The sequence below is a fragment of the Protopterus annectens genome, chromosome 5.part0 (genome assembly GCF_019279795.1).
Source record: "Protopterus annectens isolate FY-2018-M chromosome 5.part0, PAN1.0, whole genome shotgun sequence".
In the NCBI taxonomy this organism is placed as follows: domain Eukaryota; kingdom Metazoa; phylum Chordata; order Ceratodontiformes; family Protopteridae; genus Protopterus; species Protopterus annectens.
Genome location: NC_056735.1, coordinates 1,670,942,813 through 1,670,970,583, shown reverse-complemented (window position 1 = coordinate 1,670,970,583; position 27,771 = coordinate 1,670,942,813). Strand labels below are relative to the sequence as shown.

The 27,771-nt window shown below is 37.9% G+C and overlaps 1 protein-coding gene across 1 annotated transcript in view; it reads left to right on the top strand.

The window, feature by feature from the left end:
* The first annotated feature begins 6,220 nt into the window (after window positions 1-6,220).
* Window positions 6,221-27,771, top strand: part of PSMG1 (proteasome assembly chaperone 1) — a 551,386-nt gene continuing 529,835 nt past the window's right edge. Inside the window, exon 1 of the mRNA XM_044071460.1 lies at window positions 6,221-6,539. Coding sequence (XP_043927395.1) covers window positions 6,418-6,539 — 122 coding nt within the window. The 5' untranslated portion in view covers window positions 6,221-6,417. The remainder of the gene's footprint in view (window positions 6,540-27,771) is intronic.

Genomic DNA, 27,771 nt, shown 5'->3' with positions numbered 1-27,771 from the left:
TCATAAATAAAATGTGTGGTTTTCTGGCAAATCATTTAGGAATGAAGTCACTAAATAATGACAAACATTGAATTTCAGACTTCATAACCTTCAGAAAAATGCATGCTAAAGCAAGACCTGTTATTCTATTAACTGTCTTAAGTTTATACAACAGCAATTTTAGACTGTTTGTATGTTCCCCCACTATATTTGGCCTTGTCCAGATTTCCTGCATTATGAGGTTGAGAGGTACGTGCAAATAAATCACTTTATAGAATTAGGAATATCCAGACCTCTCAACGGTCCCCAATTTTGGTTCAAAATGTTACTCCCCCCCCTAATAATCCCTCCACAAAATGGCAATTTTGGAAGAAAACGTGGAGGGTTTACAATTATAAATAACTGTAATGATCAGAGTTATAGATGACTTTTATTTCAGAAATGCATGTAGATTCTCTTATTTTGTCAGCTGCTCAAGTTAACAGTACTAATATTAAAAGTGTCCCTACTTTGACAGGTTCCCAGCTGTATTATGTGGCAATTTTATATTTTTGCATCACGTTTGGTCCGTTTTTCATAAAATTGTGGTATTCTGTCAAATTAGTGGCAAATCATTAGAGATTGACATTAGAAAATAATGACCGACATTTGAGTTTCAGATTTCATACTCTTCAGAAAATTCATACTAATGCAAGACCTACTACTATTCTATTATCTTTCTAAGTTTATAAGAGTGATATTTAAAAATTGTCCTTATTTTTGTCCTTTGTCCCACTTCTATGTATGGCTTTGTCCAGATTTCTTGCTCTTAGGTTGAGAGGTATGAGTGTCAGAGCCATCACTGTCAGCCAGAGACATTTCAAATTGTGGCATACTTGTTACACCCCACTCCCCCATGTAGTGACTCTGGATGTGTCCAAGCAAGGCAAGGAGCAGTTATGCAGCGTAATTGTGCAGAGTATTCCCCCATCCAAGATAAACACAAGTATGGCAGTGGCTTTTCATCCGTCCTTGATGTTGCAGAATGTTCTGGTTTTCTGTCATATTTTTATACTGCTGATTTATGCTTCTTATTCAGAAAATGCATGCTGTCAAAGTGCCCTGTTGCTCTGTGTTTAAGTAGCAATGCTTTAATGACCATCATGTAAGCTTATCTGAGATTGTAAGATGCAAGTAACCTTTAATAAGCATACTGTTAAAGAATTACCAACACTGAAAGCCTTTTTGTTGTTGCCATGCAGAGAATATTTACATAACTAGATAATGTACAAGTCTTAGGTATTGAAATGCATATGACAGTATTAGTAATAAAGGACAAGGATTACAGTATTTTCAGAAGCTCATTACATTTGTTGGAGATTTGCAGTCATCTTTGCAGGCTTTACCCGTAAACTAAACAGAATGTCAATCTATCATGTGTGGTCCATAACCTGTGCAGTAATCCTTTAAGCAATCTATCTTGAGCTTGTTTCTTGTTTGCTGTTCATTTTTTACTTTGATCATGTTTTCCCCATGAAACAAGTAGATAGTTGTTGTCAGGCAGCAGGTCTTTTTTGAATAAGAAACATTTTTACAAGTGGGAGTACCACAGAGATTGCTACTTTCAGCATGTTACTTGGTACTTTTATAAAGCTGAATATAAATTATAATTAGAACTGCAGTGCAAGGAGAAGCTGCGGGGTTTTATGCTTGATTCTGACTGGTATTCCAGTAAAGTATTTAAAAAGGAATTTATTTTTTCATGCCTCACAACCTTTTTGTTTCCATCTAGATATTAAGTAAGCTGTCATGTAGCATTGAAATATTTGTTTCATTTTGTCTTGATTGGACTCTCGTAATGATGGTTTGGCACCCAGGGCAGCGTATTTAATTAAAGTTCAAGTTGTTGTGGTTTTGAGGATAGCTCCACCCCTTTTAGTTGACCACACCCCTTCCCATTGGCCCCACCCATTCAGCTGTCTCTTGCAGCCCCTCTTTAATTTGAAGTCACCAGCCGCCACTGAGAGGTTGTAAGAAACAGAAAAAAGAGCACTTTAAGGAGGTCTGTCTCACACAAGTAAGACGATGTACATTGGCTGTTTTATTGAGGAAATGTCTCTCAAGCTAAGTCATACACTTAGACAAGTACATATCAAAGATGGCATTATATTCTATTATGGGCCTGATGAGGGAGGAATAGAGCGAAATTACTTTTCAAAGGGGAGTCACTTCTGTCAGACACCATTTGTTGGTGTGCATTAGGCCATCAAGGAGAATCTGGAAGTCAGATGGGGAATTTATGACAGCTGTGAGTTTACAGCCATCTGCAAAGTTGGTCAGCCACAGGGCCTTGATGTAAACCTTGACATCAAAGAAATAAATACCAAAAGACAAGTGGACTGATCCTCTGGGAAAGCACTACTTTTTTTTCAATGAGAACATGCCTCCAACACTGATAGAATGGGTTTTGTCAGTAAGCGAGTTTCCTATCCATCAGGTAACATAGGGAGTTTACATTTAGTAAGATTAGCTTATAGATAATAACAGAATCTGGAAATATATCAAAGGCCCTTTCCAGGTCCAATTAGACAGTGTGAACTGAATTGCCTGTGCATAATGCATCAGTGATTTGTTCAAAGGAGTCTACCAGGTTCAGGAGGCAGGATCTATTTTTAACAAACCCAAACCGACATAGGTCCAGGGCTTGTAGACTACCTATGTTCCTGTTAATATGTTCCATAATGATGTGTTCCATTTCTTTACAGAGATGGTTGGTGAGGTTTATAGGTTTATAGTTTCCAGGATCAGTAGTAGTTCCCCCTTGTGAAGTGAGATGAATACAACAGATCTCCACATGTCTGGTATTAAGCCAATGGAGAGGCTGAGGTACAATAGGCTTAGAAGTGAGTCTACAAAACATTATCTGGTGCTGACAAGAAGTAATGTGGCACACTATCAGTAGCTATGGAATTACTGTTTTTTTTTTTTTTTTGCTTTGGATGGAGCACTCAGGACTTGTTGGAGGTTATCAGAGACAGTGAGTGAGTGGTGCAGGTATGCTAATATATTGGAGAACGTTAGGGGACTAAAGTTTGAACTGAATTGGTCTACTAATATGTTGGCTATGTCCTCAAGGGATAAGTATGTGTTGTTAAGCATTAATTATGTACATCTCTGGGCATTATTTTCAAGATTTCTGACATAGTTGAAGAAGGCTTTGTGTTTGCTCCTAATGTAGGTGACAACTACGAATTCATACTTGCTTTTGGAGGATTTGATTTTGCTTTGGAATTGTTTGTTGATCATTTTGAGTTCTCTGCTAGATGATTGAGTATTAAGTTTGCTCTTATAGGCAATGAGTTTTCTCCTCCTAGTGTATAGTTTGTTTATACTGAGTTTCTACCACAGGGATTTATTTCTGAATTTGGCATTGTATTTGTGTCTTATGGGGGAGTGAAACCTCAATGCATGTTTTCGAGGTGAGCATACAAATTATCCACAAATGTGGCACTGTGTGACATGGGTACAATGAAGACAGGAGGCTGACTAAATTTCATCAGGCCATCAGTTAGCTTGAGTGTGTATGCCTAAGAGTAGGCACTAAAGACAGAAAGGCACTGTGGTAAAGCAAGTTTCATCCTCATAGTGCTACTGAGCAGGGGTTAGATTTCACCGGTGATGTGGTAACTGAAGGTGTTGATCATAGGGAGGGCTATACTGGTGAGAACCAAGCACAATATTTTTGAGCCCCAGATGGATTAAAGAGCTGGCATTAATGAAGTCCAAGAATGTCTATGCATATTTACTTGTGTAGGTTTCCCAGTTAATGGGAGGATAGTTATAGTTTCCAAAATGAATACTGTTAGGTTCAAGGGGGGATATCAGTTTATTCAGATATGTTTCATGGGCTGCAGGTGACATGGGGGATTAGTAGGGTAGTTTGCTATGATGTGGTATAGAGTTTTATTTACCATGAGAAGGATATGATGGAGGTCAATGTCATTGTCCTGCTTTAAAAGGTTGGAGTTGAAATAGCTTATTAGGGATATAGATACATCCTTTACAATAACACCATAATTTTCGCCATTGGGTCTGAAGGAGTGGTAGGCACTGTGAAACCCTGCACTGCTGGCCTGCTTTCACTGTTTTGAAACCATGTTTCATTAACCACTATCTATATTTTTGAGAGATAGGAATTTGTGAAAGGAGTGCAACATCTTGTTTAGGCTTCTAGCATTGACCAGCATTACCTTTATATATTCTTCATTTCATTTGGCTATGTAGGTAATTTGAGGAGACTGAACTTGCCTATAAAAGGAACTATGGGGAAAAAAGTATTTGGAAATAAATGGAAGCCATGAAAAGAGAGGTGCAGACCATCTCTTGCAAAGCTGTTGGGGTTGTCACTCATCTCCTGCCAGGACGATATATATTGGATGCCATTATGATGACACCAGTAGCTAAGTCAGTAAATTAAATCAATTATCTTTTGTACTGTGGCATCATTCTTGTTGATAATAGGATTCTACTCAATACTAATTTCACACACACACATGCACCAATATCAGATTCATGTTTTGAGCTCTATCATGTCCCTCTTCATATGATCCAAGGAGGTCTATCAAGTCATTTGCTTCCATCTGCAGAATGACTATGTCCTATATGTATCTAGGGTGAGGGGATCTGAGGTCCCTAGTGACACTGTGGATATTGGCACCTGAAAGGCAGCTAACAGTTACCAGCCTGGTGAGTGGTGAATCTGTCGTTTGTCTAATTATGGAGTCACCTATGACTAAGACTTTACCAGATTTATTGACGCAGCTTTGCCGCCTTAACGGCTTTGGCTTGCCAAGTGAGTGACAGCTTTTTGCAGTTATGTTTTCTGGAGTGCCTGTGTGTGTTACTTGCTTGCAAGTATGTTTTGAGTAGCCTGTACACTGAGCCTTCATCTAGGAGGCCTTTCTGGAGTCAGCAGGATTTTTTAAGTACCTCATCATAAGAAGGCTTATTTGTGAGTTCAAGACATTGTGGAGGTGGTTGCGTGCAGTGGGTGTGACAACTGTCAACGTATTGGGTGCAGTCAACAATTTTAGAAGAGAAGATGGTCTCCGAGGTTAGTAGATATTTGCACCTGTCACATAAAGGAAGAGGGATACAGCAAATTTCGAGCCGAAATCAGGAAGAAATGAGCGGTATGCCCAACCTGCAATTTTGTCTTAGGCCTGCACAGTACAACACAAATGACACATGTTTATATTTACTTAAATGTGTTTACTATGGTATGGCACATTTTTATTTATTTATTTCAATCTGTTAATTGGGTACGTGGCCCTGAACAGTCTTTAGACAAAGACAATTAATCACAGCAAACTTGTATAATAACAAAGATGTTGTGCAGTCATAATGACATTCAACAGTACAATATAACATATATTCATAATTGAAATATTATTTATATGCAAAGAAAGAGAAAAGGGTAACAGAGTTTCCTGGCTAAAATGGTGATGGGAATATAAGAACAGGGCAGGTGCTTTGATCTTTTTTTTTTTTTTATAACACTAGTTTTAAGCCTGTTATTATTGTGTTTGCATATGTGTTGAGCAGTTTGTCTGTATGCTCCTATGATATTTAATTACACACCCTCTATAAAATCATCTGCTTTGCCATCAAACAACATCTAAGACCCTACAGGTTGCGAGTCCATACCTCTCAGCTGTTTGTTCCTGTTTTCTGATTGTGTCAAATTTTAGCTGTGTCCTTTTTAATCCCTCCTAAAACTGATGACTTTTGGAGAAAAGGTGATGAATTACACTTCATGAATAATAGCAATCATTAGAGCTATAGGTTTATAGCTAAGTACTACACTAGCTGCCCTTGTGGGTCATTCTAAGTCTAGCCAACTTCACATTTTGTGTTCGAATTAAACTATCCCATCTGGTTAAAGAGTTGCCTTGTCCATGCCACGGTCGATATTACCACTGTGATGGTAACAGGGATATTCGTACCATAGATAATTACATTATTTACTATAGATTTGTTTTAGAACATCTATAACAAGTCATAGTCGCTTATTCTGTCAATATATCAAGTTTACAGCACAAATATTTTGAAAGTTTCATTGATTATTTCTGGATTTAGCCCCGATTAGGTGTGAGATAAGACTGCGACTCCCTCCCCCCTTTCACGTTTCACAACACGACATGTGGTCTCGATTAACACAAATCCGAAAATCACCGCGACCGATACTTTCCAGGTTACTCTGAAGCTTTGTGATGTCACGGTGGGTTTTGTACTCAAACTGCGCCATCTGGTGGAGTACTAACATGCCCTGACAGATCGTTGGTTTGCTAACGCAAGAAAGCTGAGGAGGCCCAATGCTTACAAATTATATACAGTTGTGATGTTTTTCTTCTAAAGATCGATATTATTAATTTGGTTTCTGTTAATCTCTAATGTATCATGGCAACATTTTTCGGAGAAGTGGTGAGTAGGTTTTCTAGAGCAGTAGAAGAAGATGACGAAGAATTGATGGAAGAGGATGAAGAAGATCGAGAAATCCGAAGAGAACTGCAAAAGAAAAGGTAATTATGTGCCAAGCATTAAAAGGCGCACTACTAAACCCGTTTTCATTCTGTCAGATTTAGTGAAACCCATCATGACAGTTGTACTGCTTAGAACAGTAGAATTATTGCCAGTTCTGAGTCGTGGTTGGTGAAGATAATTGCTAAGTTATTTTTAAAAAGAAAGCTTGGCGTTTACTGCCGAATATGTATGATGAGTCAGTGTAGGTTTTATACTTGTCATTCATCGCACTCTAAAGCCTGGAGTGTACTGGTAAATAGATAATGCAGGTTTCACTGTGTCATTCGGCACTGTCGTGGGTCTGCAGTTTTGCTTTCACTTTCAAGTGAAGACGTCTGCAAGAATACAGTCAGCTGATTTGCCAGTTTTTTTCCCCTCATGTGCAACTTTCTATGCGTGTACTAGTCAGCTGCCCAGAGTTTCATATTGCTGGTGTGTTCCTCATAACGTTGTGTTGCTTTCTGGCAAATCAGTGAGGATCGATGTCACTAAGTAATGGCATGCACGAGTGAGGAAAATGCATGCTAATACAAAGCCTGTTAGTTTAACTACTTTTAAAGCTGAGAAGACCAATAATTAAAATCTCTCCCAATTTTTGGGCCTTTGGTCCCACCCCCATTATTTTTTTTGCTGTGTCCAGATTTCTTGAGTTGAGGTGTGTTCCAGAATGCTGCTGTGGCTTATTGTAAAATTTGTAGCGAGATTGCAGCCAGTTAGCAAGTCAAAACTAATGACACAGTCAGCATGTGACTTTTAAGAGACTGCTGTGCTCTACCATGTGTGGTGCTTCTAGTGTGCCTTGGACACTAGGAGTCATTTCTATCCCCCAGGACTAAGTCCAATACCTCCCCCATCATCTGAGAGGTGTTATTACATCCAAAAACAGCATGATACTTGCAGGTTTGTTTTTTTTATCCCTGACATTTTTCTTAGCCCCACACCCACTATACAATGAGGTAAGGCCATTAACATAGACGACATCTGTCATTGCATTCACACGTATTTGTAAACTTAGAGTGAATTTTATTACCACTGGGGCAGTCAAATCCTGTTCATAAAAAACGTCCACTTCACCAAGATGTGTGAGTTGGTAAAATACTGCTACATTGCCCCTTCCCAGCCGACTCCTCAGTTGCCTGTCTTGTTAGTATTTTATATTTGTTTATTTGCTTTTGTTTAATGGGAAAGTCCAGCAGGGTCATGCAAGACTCATTTTCTGTGAAAGCCCAGGAGAAAAGCTAAATTATACAACGTAAAAAAAGTTTACAGATAGAGCATTTAATAGTAAAACATGAAGAGATCCCTTTACATTGAAGGCAAGCAGCACATTGTTCAGAGAAAAAATTAAAGACAGCAGCTAATATTTTATACAGAAAAGAGGAAAGTACTTACAAAAGCTTTCTGGGAGCAAAGTGAAACCTTGGTAGGGATATCATAATACATTGGCAAAAGATGTGATGTCGGAACAGAAAAAAATATTTAGAGGAGGCTGAAAGTTGTTTAATACATACGACAGAGACAGCGAAGGGAATTGAAGACATTAAAACATGAAAAAAAATAATACAGTGTAAGTTAAAGACCAAGAGTATGATGGAGGAGGGATGTGAAAGGACAGATTGGAGCAAGTTTCAACAGTGTGAAGTAGCGGGTATTAAACAGCGAAGGTGTTATAATGCAAGATCAAAACCATGTGTAAATTATGATGGAGGGAAACAGAAAGATTACTGGGAAGTTTGTGGTAATTTCCAACGAATATCATTATCCTTAAGGACACAGAGGCCAATGCTGATGATTGGTTTGCTGTATTGGCCATGTTCAGTCCTTTGCCCACATCTGGTGATTATTATAAACAATGGTGATTTGATTATGATTTATCCTGTTTGTTTTACTGTTTTTTTTTTGTATGTATGTATGTATTTATTTAGTTATTGCCCTTGTTTACCAAGAAAGTCTGACTAGGTGAAAAAAAAAACTTTATAGCAGAGGCCCAGGGAGACAAGCTCCACATATGATATTTTGACAAAGGAATTATTATGTAGTAACCTCAATTACAAATAATATCAGAAATTGCAGTAAAATACGTAGTTGCAGTGCAGTATATAATTTCAGTACAATAAAGCAAGTACATGTTCCATTTATGGAAAATAACTATAAACAAGAAGCATACTTGGTTTCAGTTTGCAGGATTACATGTGGACTAGACAAAAATATGTAGGAAAGTAAAAAAAAAATTGCATGTATGCTACCGATATAAAATGATTAGGGCAGTGTGGGCTTCTATGTAAAATGTGTTCTGGCTTAAAGGAAAAGGAGACTGTAGAAGAGAATAGCCAGAGAGGTTATTGGAAGTTAGGAAAGTGTAAAGTGAACTATTTTACTATACTTTTCTACTATTCTCTCTATAGGCTATCCAGGGAGGAGTTAGGGAAAATGTAAAGGTTGCTAGTGTATTGTACTATTCTATCAATGTAAGCTGTCCAGGGGAGGAATACTGGCAGAGCCATTGGCTTATAAGATTAGGTTTTACATTTGTTTTGAAAGGAGTTTGGGAATGTCTTTGTTTCATGGAGGAAGAAATGGCATTATAAAATTTGAGGACGTAGAGAAAAAGTCCCCTACTGAGCTGTTAGATTTGATGATTGTGATGATGTGAGGTATTGGCAGCTATGCCAAGAGAAGTAGGGCAGTGGATATGTAACATATGCCGGCATAGCTAGCTGGAGTTTTGCAACACATTATAAGTCATTTATATGTCAAACTTATTAGTACAGGTGCTTGTGTTGAATAATGTGTTTGTAAAGCTGCTTGTGTTAAAAATGTACCAACAGTGGGTCCTGCTGGACAGAAAAGAAATATACCTGTATGTCAGACTGTATTGTAAATGTTGAAATTAATATATTGTAACAGAGGATACTGGAAGAAAATAGCTTAATCTCAATCCAGCTAATTTTGAAAAATAGTCTGAAATTAAATTACCTGGTTTAGGCCATAAAGATTGTTTGTTACAGTTCTGATTGCTGCCAGAGACAAAATGTCTGTGAAAACCAGGACTAAGAATTCTTCATTGTCCTTAGGGGTGAACTAATTACTTCCCTGGAAGGGTGGACGTTTTGAAATGGTTTTATAGCTTCCAGATGCTATAACACATTTTCGCAAAGCTCTTTGTGTGTGTATATGGTAACACATATGTGGTAGATTCTGGTTCAGTTTCGTTTCTTTTTTTTCCCCCTCAAATATTTTTCTTTTTCTCTTGTTTTGTTTGCATATTTCAATGCCAATCAGTTTTCAAACCACAATTCTGTTACATAGAAGAAATACAGTCATATTTAGGTACATCTTGTTGCAAGATAATTTTCAGTGTTGCAGCAAAGTACACGATATAGATAACACTCTATACAACAAGTGCTACAGAAAATCAACTTCTAGTTAGGTTTGTGTCACAGTTTACATCCTATTCATAATTGCTACATATGAAGTTTAGATTAGACACAAACTCACACAAGGGTATGTCTTGTGCCCTTTTCAGTTTACATTCACAATAATTTGTTTTTCCTCATCAATTCTTTTACAATATGATCCAGGAGAAGACTCCAATGTTTTAGAAAATGGGAAGTCTTACTTTGGTTATTAGTTATCAGTTTATGTGCTGATATATACTTTATTGGCATACTTCTGAAGCCCTCCCATGGCAATTTGGTTAGATCTATCCAGTTAGGAGTAATGTACAGTTTTACTAGAGAGAAGAGGGTAATTAGAATATGCAGATTAAGTTTTGGTAACTTTTGAGAGGTGACATGCAAATTTGCAAATTCCCATGATGATGTGGATTTTTTGATATCCCATCTTCTCATGTTTGACTGTCAGTAAGCACCATAATTTATAAGTACATTTACAGCTCCAAAAGATGTGGAGTAAGTCAGCTATTTGTGAGTAGCAGCATGGGCACTTTGAAATGTCTGAGTTGAAATTGTTGAGTATTTCTGGGGTAAAGTAAATATTATTAGTTATCATTAATTGAGTGCACATGAGTTTCTTAAAAAGGGTTAATTTTAATTTTGTTTCAGTAATTTAGATTTTTGCTTTTTAGTAATTTATTTTGAGTTTTTCAACTCGGTATTTTGAATAGATGTTTGATATCTAAGGGATACTATAAGTCTAGATGTATTTGATAGCATTTTTCCCCTAAGGTTAGTAATTTCCAAATGTATTACATGTATTTATGTCTTTATCATTTACCTGAAAATCTTCTATTATTGAAGTGCACAGTTCTCTAATTTGCCTTAGCATTATGATGTATTTTTCGGAAGGTTAAGGTTGTTTCGTGTGTCCTCTATAAAGATTTTTTTCCTATGTTTGCAAATATCCAAAACATTGCATTTCTTAATGACCATATAGTTGTCCACGTTTATCATCTCGTTATTTAATCTGAGGTTTGGATTCAAGATGTACTGGTTGTAACAGGATGTAAATATTTCCATCATTTTTTGAAATCTAATTATTCTATATTTTAACGAGGTATGAAATCTGTTATTCTTTAGGTTTTCCTGATTTATAAATGGAAGAGCTTTGGGATTGAATTTACTGTTTTTGATGTAGTCATACACAATTTATTCCATAGTGGATAATATTCTTTACTCTTGGGATTATATTCAGCAACGTGAATGATCCTGCTTGAACATATTATACAGTAATATAATTTAAAGTCAGTAGTTCTAGTCCTCCCTTTTCCTTAGGATACATTAACTTCTGATAGCTGATTCTGACAGACTGAGGGTACCAGATAAACTTAGCTAAAGCTACATTTAGTTTTCTAAAGAAGTTTTTTCTGAACTTTTAAATTTGTTGCATTGAGTTGAAATAATAACCTTGGGAGAATTTTTATTTTTATAATTACTGTTTTCGAAAGAAAGGCTAGCTTCATTTTTCCCCATCTCTGTATATCCTGTTCAATGTCTGCCCATATCTTTAGTAAATTATTCTGCATGAATAGTTTTGGGTTATATTCAAAGGATATCCCTACAAATTTTAGGGAGTATTTCAATTTTTATTTCTGAAACAGGAAAATATGAATCAGTATGACCTAATGGATTGAGAGGGAAGATCAGGGATTTTTTTGGATTCATTTCATAGTTTGAAACTTTTAAGAAGCTGTTAACTGAGTCTATAATTTTGCTTAAGTCAGTGTTAGGGAGTGTGAAATATAGGTTTACATCTTCAGCAGAGGCAGTTAGTGCAATTTTAGTATTAAAAATTCCTGGAATATGATGGTAGATTCTTTGGGTTATGAGTAAAAATAGAAATTCTATATATAAGTTAAAGAGGTACGGAGATGGTGGACATCCTTTTCTGGTGCCATTTATAACTTTTATAAGATTGGAATTTGTTTTATTAATGTATATAATTGTGTAAGTGTAAATCCTACTTTTTTATTGTATTTGTAAATTCTTGTGGTCAAAATAGGGCAGTATAGAAAATAAAAAGTTTAGGTTTACTTTGTCAAATGCTTTACATGCATCTAAAGCAAGAGCATAGATAGGGTTTTTATTTTGTTTAGATAGCAGGATCATTGTATCTAAGGTTAATGTGTTATTACTTGTCTGTCTACCATTTATGAATCCGATTGCCCAGGTGATGTTTTGTTTGGTAATACTTTTTTTCAGTCTGTTTGCAAGCAATGCAGCTAAACGTTTGATGTCTAGATTTATGAGAGAATTTAGTCTGTAGTTTCCTGGGTTTTTGTTATCGAATTTTCCTTTAAATATAAAGATTGTCTTTGAGTTATTTAAATGTAGCTCTGCAATGCTATATTCTCTTATATAGTTATAGATTTTCAATATAAGTTTTGGTATTTTTTTGTCCAAGGATTTATAAAACTCAGCAGTATAACCATCAGGTCCCAGAGCTTTACTTGTTTTCAGACTTTTTATTACTGAAATGATTTCTTGTTGCATGAAAGGAGCCTTAAGTGGATCCTTTTTGTGTTTGATTTGTTTTTGGGGAGTTTAGAATCTTTAGGAAAGTATCTCTAATTCCATAGTTTTTTAGCTTTTGTGGACCATATAGTCTTGTATGTAAATGCAAGCCGCGGTGGTATGGCAGTAGCGTTAATAACCAAGCAACGAAAAAAGGCAACTAATAACCAATAATCCACCAAGCGAAGAAAACAGGTCCGATTAAAATAACCAAGGTCTTTATTCCTCCACACACTGGACACACGCTAAAGCACCACAAAAAATCAAAGATAAATCCAAATCCACATTATTCAGCTACTGCGTTTTCGTATTATCCACTCCACTTCATCAGATGATCTGATGAAGTGGAGTGGATAATACGAAAACGCAGTAGCGGAATAATGTGGATTTGGATTTATCTTTGATTTTTTGTGGTGCTTTAGCGTGTGTCCAGTGTGTGGAGGAATAAAGACCTTGGTTATTTTAATCAGACCTGTTTTCTTCGCTTGATGGCAGTAGCGTTGTTACCTCACAGCAAGAGGTTCTCCCATTCGATTCTTGGCTGGGCTTGGGAGTGCCTTCTGTGTGGAGTTTGCATGTCCTCCCGCGGTTGGGTAGCGTTCAAAAGACATGCGTGCGTAAATGGGCATGCCTTCGTTGAAGGTTGGGTGTCGAGCTGGCACCTCGGCGTTTCATAAAAATCTACTGCCAATCATTAGCGGACTGGAGTTCCGCTGTGGCGACCCCTTACCGTAAAAAGCTGAAAGACAAACATAGTTTTGTATGTAAATCTTCAAACGTTTTAATAATTTCTTTATTAGTATTGTGTTCCCTTGGTATTCAGTTTCTGTTATCGTACGGACACTGTTTTAACATTTAATATCCTCGCCAATAATCTTGAGAGAGTTTGTGCCCATTCTGAGTACCTTGCTAAGGTTTTCATTTCTGTGAAAGAAAATTGTTCTGTATGCATTAAATATAATTCCTTTTGTAAGTTATTCATCTGTTCTTCCAGTACTGAGTTTGGGTGTTCTTGGATTGATTATTCTATTTTGATTACTTTTTTCTTTCAGTTTTGACTTTCTTTTTAGAAAAGTGTCCTACTATAAAAAAGTATATAATCAAAATTTCCTTAATTCTTGCTTTACTTGCTGCCCATTGAATGTCATAGGGAATATCTGTCGGTGTCAAGTCATGATCAAGTTCATGTTGTTAATTTCCTGTATTATTTCCTTTTTCTGTAAGGTTTATACCCCTTGTTTTCAGGCTTAGGTCACTAGGCCATCTTGTTTTAATTGTAATCTTTGAGTGGTCTGAAAAAGAACCTAGGGTCTATACAGTAGTTTATTTCCATCTTTAGGAATATTTATTATATCAGAAGTCTAATATAGACCACGTTTTATAACATTGGGAGTAGTATGTGAATTTTATTGTGGATGGGTTATTACTGTGGTAGCAGCGCGGGTCGAGTAAGTTAATTTTAGATCGCTTATTGCTATGGAGACTTGTGTGGTATAAGTTTTGTTTTGTTACTTGTTCTGTCTGTTACAGGGTCAGTTATTGCATTCCAGTCACCTCTTATTATTTAGTAGTAGTTTGGAAATCGGTTTAGGATTTTAGAAATTTCCAGAATAAAATCTTGTTGCTTCGTACATGGCTGAAGAAAATAAGTGGTTTCTGTAGACTACAGTGTTTAATTGAAAAATTGCACCATCTTCCATTTATATCAGAGTCATGATGTATAATTGTCTCTTTGAATGAGTTTTTAATTAAAATTGCAGCCCCCTTACTTTTTGTTTCATTACCTGATGCTGTTATTGTTTTTATCCATTTTTTTCCACCCAGTCTTCCTTTAACATATGTTTCTTGTATAAATATAATGTCTGTGTCTGATTTAAAAGCTAAGTGCATAAATAATTTCCTTTTCTTTTTATCTTGTATCCCTTTCACATTCCATGAGTCAGTTATCCACATTCCTTTTTCTTACTATTTTTTCTCTTAATGTTATTTTGTCTTCTCCTTGTGTTTATATGAATATTTTTTTTTATAAATTGAGCAAATATGTCTCTATTCATGTAGCACTTAAATCTTCCAGCTCTATCCCTGTGCCTACCCACAAAACTACCGTGTCCGGAAAATGTTAATTTACAACCAAGAAGTCTGTTACTTGTTTTGCATATTAGAATTCAACATTTTATGATATCTCTATTTAATAATTTTTTCAGAACCTTTATATTAGAAAAAACAATAACTAGGTACACTAAGATTAGCATATCCTGCCTGACTCGCCTTTTACTGACCCACGACTCCATATGTTAAAAGTAGTGCTCAAATTATATAACCTTCATTTTAGACTGTATTTAACTTTGACCTTATTTAATAGTTTATACTGTTTTCGTACCTTTGTAATTCTTCATTTTTCACTGACTTAAATGTTTGCAATATATTGTTTCTTAACTTGATTTTTCATGTGATTTAGTACGCCAAGAATCGGTAGTCACAGTGATGCCAACCCATTTTTTTCATTTAAGAAAGTTAACATATATATACTGTGCTGATTCTTGCTTGCTACTTGGAACAACAATAGTAGACCGTAAACATTTTGCAAGATTTCAGTACTTTGCCATTTCAGGTCTCGCCATTGACTGACCATTTGAGTACCCTAGATGTCTAGGAAGACTAGCCACATCAAACTGTTTTAGATTCAACAATAGAGTAGTAATTGTATCAAGAGGCATTACCTAATAAAACAAAGGTATTTGTAGAGGTTTAACAATATTCAAGCAAGCATCAAATCACCCATCAAGACAGCTGTATTGCCTTTAAAATTTGATGCATATCAAAGAAATTCTTTTCCTGACAATTAAATTTAACACAAGAAAGAATTTGCATTTGTTTGAAAATACTTTTGCCAGCAAGCATAAGGTGCATAGTACATGAAATTACTATTGCACTTCTACATAAGAATGAATTGTCATGATTGTTCCTTTGAAAATGAGCTCTTGTCATCTTTTCCCTTCTTTTGAGATTATATGTCGCAATTTGGCTCCTTTTATTTATTGGAGCCCCCAAGTATATAAAAATAGAACATTTCAGATTTTTTCTTCTCTCTTTTTTTTTTTTACCATCAGTATTTTACAAGTCGTTTCTAGTACACACATAGTATAACCAACATTTTATAATCACTAAAATTTCAGTTTAAGAACGAGAGAATTGGTAACACTAATAACATATCGAAGTTCATGTGTTTCTTGTATAACTGTAAAAGCAATAGTAAGAGAAGCATTATAACATTTATTTTCCAATGACTGATTTATAGTCTAAAATGACTTCCTATACAAATTACTGGAGTTGCAAGGATTATAGAGCATTTACTGTAGCCATATTTAAAATTCCTTGTGACATAATTGTATAGTTTTCTTAGACAAAAGCCATTGTTACACCAGGTTATTACAATTTTTGTTTTCTATATGACTGCAGCTTATACCATGCTTCTCAGATATTTGGCAGTACCATGCATTTGCCAACTAAAAGAAACTTGAATGATTCAGTTATTACCTTATTTTCTTCTGTGTGACAAAATATGCTATGTTACAGCTCCTTTATTGAAATAGAGCTTCGTACCTCATACAGTAAAGCACATTTTTACCTTCCAAAAGTTTACTCTCTCTTTTTTTTTTACCATCTGAATAATTTTATCAACAGAATAATTTGTTCCTTCAAAGTTCATGTTCCCTTACGGAACAAAAACACTGTATATCATTCAGCAGTGTGAAGCAGTAGACTGTAGAGGGTCGACAACTTGGTTAGTCTGTAACTGTTATGCTTTCATGAACAAGGAAAGTTTCTCGTTTGCCAAAGAACATGCCTTATATTTCTCATCCAGTAATTCTTTTCGACCCTACTAGATTCAATTATTGTTTGGGAAATTCTGGTTTCTGATAAAAACGAAAGTCTGTTGAAAACAAGAGACATTACTTTTTCTTTTGCCATCATGTCATTTAACCGTATTTTTGACCTCTTTTAGCCAAGAATAGACCAGCTTGAAGGAGGAGGAGGCGATTAGAGTGTTACTTATCAAAATGTCTGTGTAGGCAGGTGGTTCCTTTTAATATTAAACATAACACACACTTCATCCTGTCCCCCCCCCCCCCATTTAAAGGACCATAATGTCCCATCTGTGGAGTTTTTCTTATTTATTTATTTATTCATTTTAAATCTGTTCCTTTGCACCATTACTTACCAATTGTACCTGATGAGTTTTTTTCTGGTTATAACATTTGGCAGTTCATTGAAGATTTTCATAAACAGTGCTTGTGCTTTTTTTTTTGGTCGATTTGATTGCGTGGTTAACATCCTTATGTTGGAAGATTAATGTATTTGGATAAGTCATCTGGAACTTGATTTTTTTTTTTATGTTGCTATTAAATAAGCACAGAATGGAGATAATTGTTGATTTTGCTGTTTTATTTGGAAGGGTAAGTCCTGCACAAACGATATTTTGCTTCCATTCCATGAAATAGATTTTTTTCTTTGCTGTCATTAGAATTTTTAAATATCTTGATGGTTAAGAAATTTAGCATAAATTTGTCTTGGTTTGTCCAAGTTTTGGGTTTTGCAAAGAGCTCACTGTGCTGTTTCTATCACCAGCTTCTGAATCGTTCTCAAAAAAGTGGGCCATGATTTGTTTTACTGTTTCTATTAATTGTACTTGTTTGTATTTTTCTGGGATACATTGAATTGGTATATTCCTCCTACTTCTTGCCTCCAAATCAGTGATTTTTCTATTGCATCTCCTGGATCTTCTTGGCATTTATTTTGTTTTCTTTTTGAATTTAGTCTCTCTATTTTGTTTTCAGATACTTTAGCTTCCATTTTTTCTAATTGAGAAGCTATTTGACTTGATGTGTTTCCGAACTCTAAAATTTGGTCTGAAAAATTTTGAATGGCTGGCTGGAGAGGTAGTAATGCAGATTTTAGGTCATCTAAGTTGGATGTTTGCTGCGCTTTAGATTTTGTAGAAGGTTTCAGGTTCTCCTGTTTTGTGGTTCTTTGCCTTTTAATTATAGTTTCTTTTTCAGGCGTAACCACTTGCGAATATTTCGTTTTAACCATTTGTGCTTCCATTATTTGTTTTGCTCGTCATTTTGGTCAGCTTGGCCTTCCGTGTCTTTTTCCTTTCCTTCTATTTGACTGTATCAGGCCATTATCACATATTCGTACTGGCGTGGTTTGCTTAGAAGAAAGTCTATTAATACTTCTCAGGATATTCGATTTTACTCTTCACTGGAGACAGTGTTTTGGTTGTGGATGTGTTATTTGTTAAAGAGAGAGTTTTCATGGCTTTCGGCAGTTTTATGTGCTGTTTTTGCGGAGCCGCATTGTTAAGGTGCTTTCAGAAATGCTGCCATCTTGGAACCCCCTTTTCAGTTTCTAGTAACAGAGGAAGTATGGGAAGCAGAAGTCAAATGACCAGATGTGTGTGATGTCATTCTGTAATCCAGCACTGACATGATGTTTTAATAGTCTCAGGGCAGTCTGTTTTTGAAACCTGATCTAGATGAATCACTCGCCCACTTTATCTTGCCATGCTGTAGTAAGTAACAAGCAAATAGTGATCACTCATGAAATTGTAGTGAGATTAGTTAAGTACTGTTTTTCTGTATCTGTGAGAAACTATCCATTTGTGTTATAATATTTTGTGTGATTGAAACTCTGGTGTTTATTGTAAATAGATATTTAGTATTTTTATCTTTTATTATTTATTATTAAATATATTTAAACTTTTCATTGTGGCTGGTCTTTTAGAGAATATTTTAACCTTTTGAGAATGGCCACTCCTGAAAGTCTTGCTGTTTGGTCAACATTCCCATTTGTATTATTTATTTTATTTGCATTTGTTTTCCAGGATAGTCCACTGGGCCTAGGAGTGCTCATTTTCAGTGGAGGCGAGGGTAGAAAAGCTCCATATATTACATATACATTAATGAGATAAAGTTACTTAACAAGTGTTAACAGATTCAAGTTACTAGTAGGCAACATTATACAAGATACAAAAATAATGATTTACATCCAGGTACAATATATACATGTTGATATACAATTAGAATTGGGCTTTCTTTTCTTTAAATTTCATCTTGTGGCTGAGAATGGCTAAAACTGAGAGGGAGAAGAGTTAAATTAAGTGAAGATAGATATTTTCAAGTGTTAAAGTTGTTAGAAGAGGTTTATAGTTTCCTGTAATGCTGGAAGAATTATTTGAGCATGTACAGAGCCATAGTTTGGAGAGGTATTCTTGCAGAGACTTCTTGAAAATGGTGTGGTTAGAAGTGGTTCTGATTGTGGTGGGTAAAGAATTCCACACCTTGGCTATAGCAATGGAGTAAGGAGCTCGGCCAGCTGTAAGGTTGGGTAATTCTACCTTTAGACATTTATTTTCTGATCTGAGGTATCTAGCAGGGTTGTCGGGGACACTAGAGAGGCTAGGTATGGGAAATCGTCTGGTTTAGTTATGATTGTATGTGCAGTGGTGAGTTGTAGGTAAGTTAGGAAGTGAGAATTCGTATTAATTTTATTCAGTATAATTTGATACCCTGATAAGAGCCATAGAGTAGCTGGCTTTGGAATGTCCTGGAGGCAGTATCTACCTTCTAGTATGGGCAGAGGGGCATAGCTAGTAAATGTCTGCCAGACTTTCCCAGGTGTGTGTAAATCAAATCTCAAAGAGTGTGTGTGTCTGCTACTGGTTTCACAGAGAGGGTGGTTGAGGACCTGGCTTGGGACACTCTGCTGAAGACTCCACTTTATAGCTGTGTCAGTGAGGATTCTTACTGGGGATCTGGAGAGAGGGGAACCCAGACCCCAGGCTGTGTGTGTTTCCTGTATGCTCTTGAGGGAAATTGTGCATGTTGCGCAGAGCTACATCTGGAAATACTGTGTGTATCTATCTTTGTTGCAAGTGAACGTCCCTCACCAGTGCCAGTGGTGAGGATTCAGGCTCCTTGATTACTGGCCCAGAGCAGGGACATCACAGTGATACGTACTAGGAGTTTGTCAGTGGATTGCAGCAGTCAGGGTAGAGAGTAGGGCTGATTGAGGCTGTCTAGGAATGGGCACTTGTCAACAGGAGTTGAGTATATTAAGTTGTAGGGATGTTCTAATCAATGTAGTACTTTGAGAACTGTGCAGTGGTGAGTCCTCTAAAGAAAATTGGCTACAGATTTAACAACTTTATTGCAGAATTGTTCCAGCTTGTTGAGCAGGGTGGTTTGTATTTTGGTAAAAATGGCTGCTGAGTAAAAGTGTGGTTAGAAGGAGGGAGGAGGCAATATATTTTCTTGCAGTGTTGGTCAGGAAAAGTTTAGCTCTGTACAGGGAGCTTAGCTTTTGGTGTTTGTTAATTGTATATGTGGTAATCAAGTTTCAGATTTTCATCTGTGTATGCACCTAGCATTGTATGGGACAAGTTAAATGTTTATTATTGTTTGTAGATGTAATAGGGAGAGCATTTATTTGAATATTTTGTTTGTTAAAGAAATGGAGGTGTGGGCAGCAGCATAGATTCTACATAGTGCCCTATAGGGGGAAGAGTAGTACAAGCCAACTACTTTGGGCATTTACTGTAGTGCGCAGTATCCTCAAGATAGAACACTGCTCACAGACTGCTCACCTTGGCAGGGCTAGCTGCTAGATGGTGTAAAATGTGGCTGTAGGTGATTCAGTCATGTTGACTAATGTCTCCAAGTGGGCATGGGTAGTTAGCGATAAGTGGATTGAGGACCCAGCTGACTCCGACCTATACTAGGGACCCATGCTAGTGGTGGGAGGGGTTTATGTGCCCCTATTGGCCAGTGTGGGGCTGCCATAAAACCCAGCAGCCCTGGGTCAGTAAGCTACTGGCTGACCGGTATCCAGTTGCCCAGCCTGGGTGACCTGGGATAGTTCTGTTGACCAAAAGCTGGACATAAAACCAATCAACCTGAACTAAGAATTGCTATACTCAGTGTAGGTTCACTGACAGTATGGAGCTTGGAAGTTTTGATCTGATGGTATGGGGGAGGCTGGACATCCTATGTATCCAACAGACAAAATGGAAGGGCAGTGCAGCAAAGCCACTCGGCTTGGGATCCAGAGTCTACTACTCCAGAGGAGGACAGGCTAGACATGGTGTCAGAATTATGTCTAGAGCGCCATCAGAAGGCAGTAAGGGATGTCATCAGACTCATGGCAATCAGATTCCAGTGTAATTATGGGGCAATATTCATAATTTTGGCCTATGCCCCACAGCAGGCTTGTGATAGAGAGGGAAGAGTGCATTCATACAGCAGTTGCAGGACCTACTAGATAAAGTTGGACAACATGAATTGGTGTTGATAATGGGTGGCTTGAATGCACACATCAGGACAGACAGAACAGGATATGAGGACTGCCTGGGTCCACATGGGTGGTGCAACAGGAATGAAGAAGGGGAAGCCATTCTAGACTTCTTTCTTGTAAATGGCTTGATAGTAGCCAACACATGTTTCAGAAAGAAAGACAGTCCTAAGATCACATACAAGAGTGGCCAACATGCAACTTAAGCAGACTTCTTCCTAGTAAGGAAAGGGCACTGGGGTAGAATCCATGATTGCAAAGTCATTCCCTTGAAACAGTTGGCCCACAGCATAAACCACTGATTGCCACACTAAGCTGCAAGCAGTAGTCACTAAAGGCTGTAAGGTCAGTGGAGACCAGGCTGAAGACCTGTAAGTTGAATGAAGAGAAAGTATAACAGTTCAAGGAATTACTCAGTGCTCTAGCAGCCCAAGAAGAGGAAATATTTGGAGTTGAAGAAGAATGGCAGCGCCTCAAAGCAGCATGTGTGAGGATTACAGAGCAGTTATGTGGCTGAGTCAGCTATGAAAATAAGGTACATGAGGAAAGCTGGTGGTAGAATACAGAAGTCCTGGAAGTCACCAAAAGAAAGGAGGAAGTCATCAAAAGAAAGGAGGAGTGCAGGAAAAAGTGAGAGAGGGAAAAGATGGACCAGGCTATGAAGGAATACTGGTTGGCTAAAAGAGAAGCTAAGAAGGACTTGCAATAGTAAGTAATGGGGCATTGAAGGCGCTCTAATAGCTTTTGGAAAGTGACTTAGTAGGTGGCACAAAGAAATTATATCAGGGTGCAAGGCAAAGACAGAAAGATAAAGAAGATAGTCAGACACCCTGCATAGGGGAAGTCAACAATACCCTGCTCACCAGTCCACATCACATCAAAGGGAGATGGAAGGAATACTTCCAGCAGCTTCTAAATTAAGAAAATGCCACAGAAGCTATACTACTCCAGACACAGCCTGTGGTGAGAGAAGAAGAGTCCATTCTAGAAGAAGTAAGAATAGCAGTAACGAAAATTAAGTCAGAAAAGCAGCAGGCTCAGATGAGGTCACAGCAGATATGATGAAGATGCTGGGGGAGATGAGGAGAAATGGCTCATAGCTGTCTATAGAAAAAGCTGTATCCTAGATGAAATAAGCATACTCATACCAGTGTAATATAAGAAAGGGGCATCCACAACTGTGGGCAGTAGAAACATTTCAAGGTCCTGTCACATTCTTGAAATCTCTGGAGAGGGTGATTGATAAATGGATATGCAGAGCAGTTGAAAGTAAGATGGGAGATGAGCAGTTCTGATTCAGATCAGGATGCAACACAACTGACCAGATGTTTGCAGTGAGACCGATAGTTGAGAAGAAGTTAAAAATTAGGAGATAGTCCAATTGGGCACTCCCAGACTTGGAGAAGTATATGACAAGGTCTTACGAAAGCTGATTTGGGCAGTCCTGCGGTGGTTCAAAGTCCAAGAAGCATTGCTAGAATTAGTGAGACTATGTACAAGAACACACTGACCCAAGTACAAACAGTGTTCTGTCTCATGGAGGGGTTCCCAGTGTGAGTAGATTATGCATCAAGGTTCAACTCTGAGCCCACTGCTGTTCATACTGGTGATGGACTACATTAGCAAAAGGTTGGGGGGAACAGATCAACAAAGCTGCTTTATGCAGACAATGTGGCATTATAGGCAGACTTTGAGCAAGAACTTCAGGAAAGAATAGGGGAATGGAATGCAAAACTGAAGACACATGGGATGAAACTAAGTACAGATAAGACAGTGGTTATGGCAGCAAGTTGGTTAAATCAGCAGAAGCTGAGAATTGAGATAGCAGGGAAGGTAGTAGAAGAGGTTAATAGCGCCGCATATCTGGGATAGGTGAGGAGAAGGCAAGTCTGAATGAAAAGGTCAAAGCTAGGATCAGAGGGGCTGCAGCCAGCTGGCATAGTGTCAGGTGTAGTGTATAACAAAAGAATGCCAAAGAAACTGAAAAGTAAGGTATACAAAACAGTGGTGAGACCAGTACTGCTGTATGGTACAGAAACCTCTGCAGTAAAGGCAGAGCAGATGAGGAAGCTAGAGGTGATGAAAATGAAGTGCCTGAGACAGGTGGTAAGATGCACACTGTGAGACAGATGAAGAAATGAGGACATAACTGAAGCCAAAGTAGCTGCAGTTGCAAAAAAGATCAAAAGAACAGACTACAGTGGTTTGAGCTTATGTGCAGAAAAAACGAAGACAGTCTGGTGAAGATGATTTGGGACGACAGGAAGAAGGTAAGAGGAAACGAGGACATCCAGCAAAGGGGTGGATGGATTGTGTTAGAGAAGATCTGCAACATTCTCTATCGAAGAAGGCAGGAGTATAACACTGAATCAAGAGAGATGGAGAAAGTTAACATGACACCCTGACCCCATTGTAGAAAATGTGGGGGGAAAGGGGATGATGATGATTAAATAGTTGTGATTTAGGTAGGCAAGACTGTATTAAAATAAGAGAGTTGTGGGGTATTTCTTTCAGATTTTCAAGGTTTTGTCAGAGCAGATAAGAATGGAGTTGTCAGAGTGTTGTACTATGAAGGCACACTTGGTGGTGGTTCAGATGTCATTGATGAAAATGTTTAGCAGTATGGGGCCGAGAATGGAACTTAGTGGGACACTGACAGTTATAGGAAGAAAAGTGGAGAGAGCATTTTGCAACCTAACTGCTTGTGATCTACTAGAAAGATAGCTTTGGAACCGGGCCATTGTATGGTCATTGACACCTAGGTACGAGAGTTTCTGTATGAGAATGTGGTGACTGATGGTGTCAAAAGCTTTAGAAAGTTAAAGAAAAAGGGGTGATGCAAGGATTCCTTCATTACTTATATTGACTGTGTTAATGAAATTAAGGAGGGCACTGGTGCTGTAGTAAGGGCAAAAACAACGCTGAGATGAGGGTAGAAAATTGTGTAATGTAACTAAGTAGCTGAATCTCTGTATACATTTTTCTAATATCTTAGATGGGGTAGTATAGCAATAGCTCTAGTTTAGTGAGGTCGCTGGAGTTGCTGTCTTTATGAATAGGTAGAATCTAGTGTTTTTTTTTTTTTTCTCGCGTAGGGGACATGGGATTCTTTGATAGTGTGGATTATTAAGATGAATACTGGGAAGGCTATTGCTTCAGCTGTAATTTTAATATATTCAGCTGGTAGTTTGTCAGGTGCTAGGGAGGTTGTAACTTTAAGATGTCTTTTAATGATTGAGGTAGGGATTGATCAGAAAGAGATGCAAGGATATTTAACTGGTTGTGTTGAACAGAGTTGAGGGGCCTAAGTTATTAAGTTAGGTGGAGATTGATTTAATGAAGTGGGAGTTAAATAGATTGGCAATGTTTTGAGTTATTATGGTTGCTTGTTGTAGGAGAAGGTTGTATGGAATATCTAAGTTTTAGTATCTGATATTCTTTAGTACCAGAAAGCTTTTGGGTTGCTATGGGCAGGGGCTTAATTCCTTTTCTTATCAGATTGTATAGCGTTTACCACAGTTTCCGAGTCATCTGTAAGTTTGAAGAGTTTTCTGGGATTTGTTTATGGACCAGGCTTTCTGTTTCATGATTGTGTTTAGTGTTTTTGGATAACTGGGGACAGGATTGGCTTTTACTCGTTTTGTGTTTAAGTAGGCAAGTTAATTTAAGATAGTGTTATTGAGCTCGGATATGGCTTTATCTAGTGGGGGATATTTGAGGTCATTCCAGTTTACTTGCTTTAGGTTTGAGAGAGTGTGTTTATTGAAGTGTGTTAGATTGCAGACGGATTTTTTGTGTGTTTTTTTTGTGGACACTGGTTTGTTTTCGAGGTAGCCACTTAGTCAGCCTGGTTGCCAGAGGATGCAGCTTTTTCAGGAAATGAGGCCATGGTGGTGCAGCAGTTAGCATTGTCGCCTCACAGCAAGAGGTTCTCCCGTTCGATTCTCGGCTGGAGCACCTTCTGTGTGGAGTCTGCATGTCCTCCCTGCGGTCGAGTGATGTTTAAAGACATATGCAGGTAGGTGCACCCGTGAATGGGTGTGCCTTCCTTGAAGGCTGGGCATCAGGCTGGCACCTCGGCACCTAAAAAATCCAGTGCCAGTCATTAGAGGACCGGAGTTCCACTGTGGTGACCACTAACCGGGAAAAGTTGAAAGGCATTAGTTTTTTAGGTTGGAATCTAGTCATTAGTCCCTTTGTCATTTATTGAAATGGGTGGGTTTGAAAATCAGTTGTGACAGGCTGTAGAAGTGTATAACATTGGAAGGGCTGTTTGAATAGACAGAGAGCTAGCTGCAGTTAAAATATACAAGAATTATTTTTTTCTTGAGGGATGTTAGATGAGACTCGGTTGGAAAATTTCTTCTGCAGAACTGATATTATTGCCCAGGGAAGTATAGATGCCTGTTATACATAAGGACATGTGATGGTTTAGTTTGAGAAAAGTAATGAGGATTTCAACATTTTGTTGAATGGGGGGGTATGGAGAACAAGTTAACTGGAGAGTGTTTTTGTAAACAGTAGTAGCCCCTCCTGCTCTTTTTTTTTTCTGTCAGCCTTTATCATATTTTAGCCTGGGGATAGGATTTTGTAATTTTTAGCCATGTCTGTCTAAGTACAACTGTATCAGGGGATTGTATGGTTAGCCATGCATAATATGCAGCTAGTTTATTCAGCTACTTCTTATTTTGATGAGAAAAATATGGAGGGAGAGAGGCTTTTAGGGTTGAGCATCTCTGTTGGTGTTATGAGCAGTGATTGTTGGCTGTCTGTTGGACCAGGATTGGCACTATTGTCACCACTTTTAAGCGTAGAAAAATATGGTGGTGGAGAAGCCATTTTATTAAATTTTTTTTCACCTAGTTTCTCAATTATTGGGTTTAATAGTGTAGCTTGTATTTGTGAAGCTGCATATAGGTAGAAGAGAAAAAGCTTAGTGCAGTTGGTGGTATGATGGTGGATGCACCTTATGCCGATGTAAGGATGAAAGGAAGTTAAGTGAGCTAAGAGTAGGAGCAGAGGTAAGACAACCAATTGAGTATAACGTGGTCTGAGAGGGTTCAAGGCATACAAAGATGGAGGTGGTAGTTGAAACACAATGAAAAAGATATATGGATTGTGGTACATGGAGTAGGGGGTATCTGTTATAAATTAGGATAGGTTTGGAGAGTTTGGCTAAGAAGTTGGTATAGGGCATTAAGGGACAGCGGTATAGTATGTATGTAGAACTATAATTTATTGGAAGAAAGGGTGACAAGGTATTTGTAGTGGTGGGAGAAAATGATGTGTGATTGATGGTGGATATCAGGAAGGGTGGGGAGGGCAATAGAAGGTGGGAGGAAACCATGTGTAAAAGGATGGTGGATATGAGGTAGGAGGAAGGAAGGGAATAGAAGGTTAAGATTGTGAGTTTAATTGGGAATAGTTAGGCTGGAGGTGGAGAAGTGGAGGGCAAGTTGTTAGATGTATGTAAGGTTGAGTCTAGGTAGGAGGAAGTAGATGGTTGGGAATGTGAAGAATGATGCTGTTGGTAGATTAGGTAAGGGAGATTGGAGACAAAGAGCTCTAAGTGTTCAGTAAGAGGGGGTGGGTGAGAATTGGGAGTAGGGGTGGGGGGAATGGACTAGGCTTAAACAGGGTCATGTAGAACAGCAAAGTGCTAAAGAAAAAACAATTAATGAAAGTAAATGGAGTATTGCGGTATATGTCTTTATAGTAGAAGTACTAAGTAAGTAAGAAGGCAGAGGTGCTATGACTATGGTTGGAGAGGAAATATAGTCACATCAACAGAAATCACAGAAGGGGTAGAGCCAGTTATTGTAAACAGGTGTTTTGTAAAAATATGCATTGTCGGGGCATTGTATGAAAGCAGAGAAATAAAGAAGGAAATAAGACAATGGTAGTAGGACCAGATCTTGAAACTAGCTATGTTAGGGTGGAGGGGCCCTGCAGCATGTCCATATGTACTATGCTGCACTTGTTATGGAGCCTGTGTTCTACTTCTGTGCTATAGGGTGTTGAATGTGGAACTGTTTGGGGTCCTAATGAGTGCTGTCTTCTGGAAAGCGGATGCGCCACCTAGTGTAGTTATTTTATTACTTTGAGCATGTAGCAGTTTCCTGTACTAGCTTTTCATTTGGAGGTAGTCCTCGGGTTATCAGTACAGGAATGAGCAAAATATACATTGGGCTAAGCTGCCACTGTCCTTTTTTCTTTACAGGGATGGACTTCTGCCTTGGATGTGCTTTGGCCAGTTGCTGTTGAGTTTACAGATCAAAAAGCTGACTGTAGGATTGTGGAAATTGGAAAAGTGGATAGAGAATGAGTGATATTTCACATTCCTGCCAGAGGATGAGCACTTAATAAACCAGGCCAGTACAACAACCACCATCTCAAGAAAATAAAAAGCTGATTGTGGAAATCATGAAATGCAACTTGTTCAATACAAATAAGTGGGTCTATGAAACCAGTTGATCAGCAGCAGACTTCATTCTCCTCTCAATCTGCTAGATAGAAAATAAAGCATGCAAGAGTTCGCACTTCTCTAATACCAAGCCACCTGGGAAGGGGGAGGGAGGCAGGCTGTTTGAGCCTGGGCCCCTCTTCCGCCAGCCCTTCCCCCTTCTTTCAAGGATACCCTTCTTCCACATAAGGATGACCTTTCACTCTTCACACCCCCGTACACATCTAATAATGTTTCAGTAAGTCCTTCTTGTAAATACTGTACAGACTTTATGCCTTTCCATGATGAGTGCAGCTCATTGTTCCTGTACGGCTTGGCTATCTTCACAGTAATGTTTGGCTGCTGAATTATACTGCTTTGTTCAGTGACATTAATTAACTTCCTGATGGACCTCTTTAATGATCCAAATCCTTTCTGCTGCTATGTTGACTGTAGCTGCCCTCC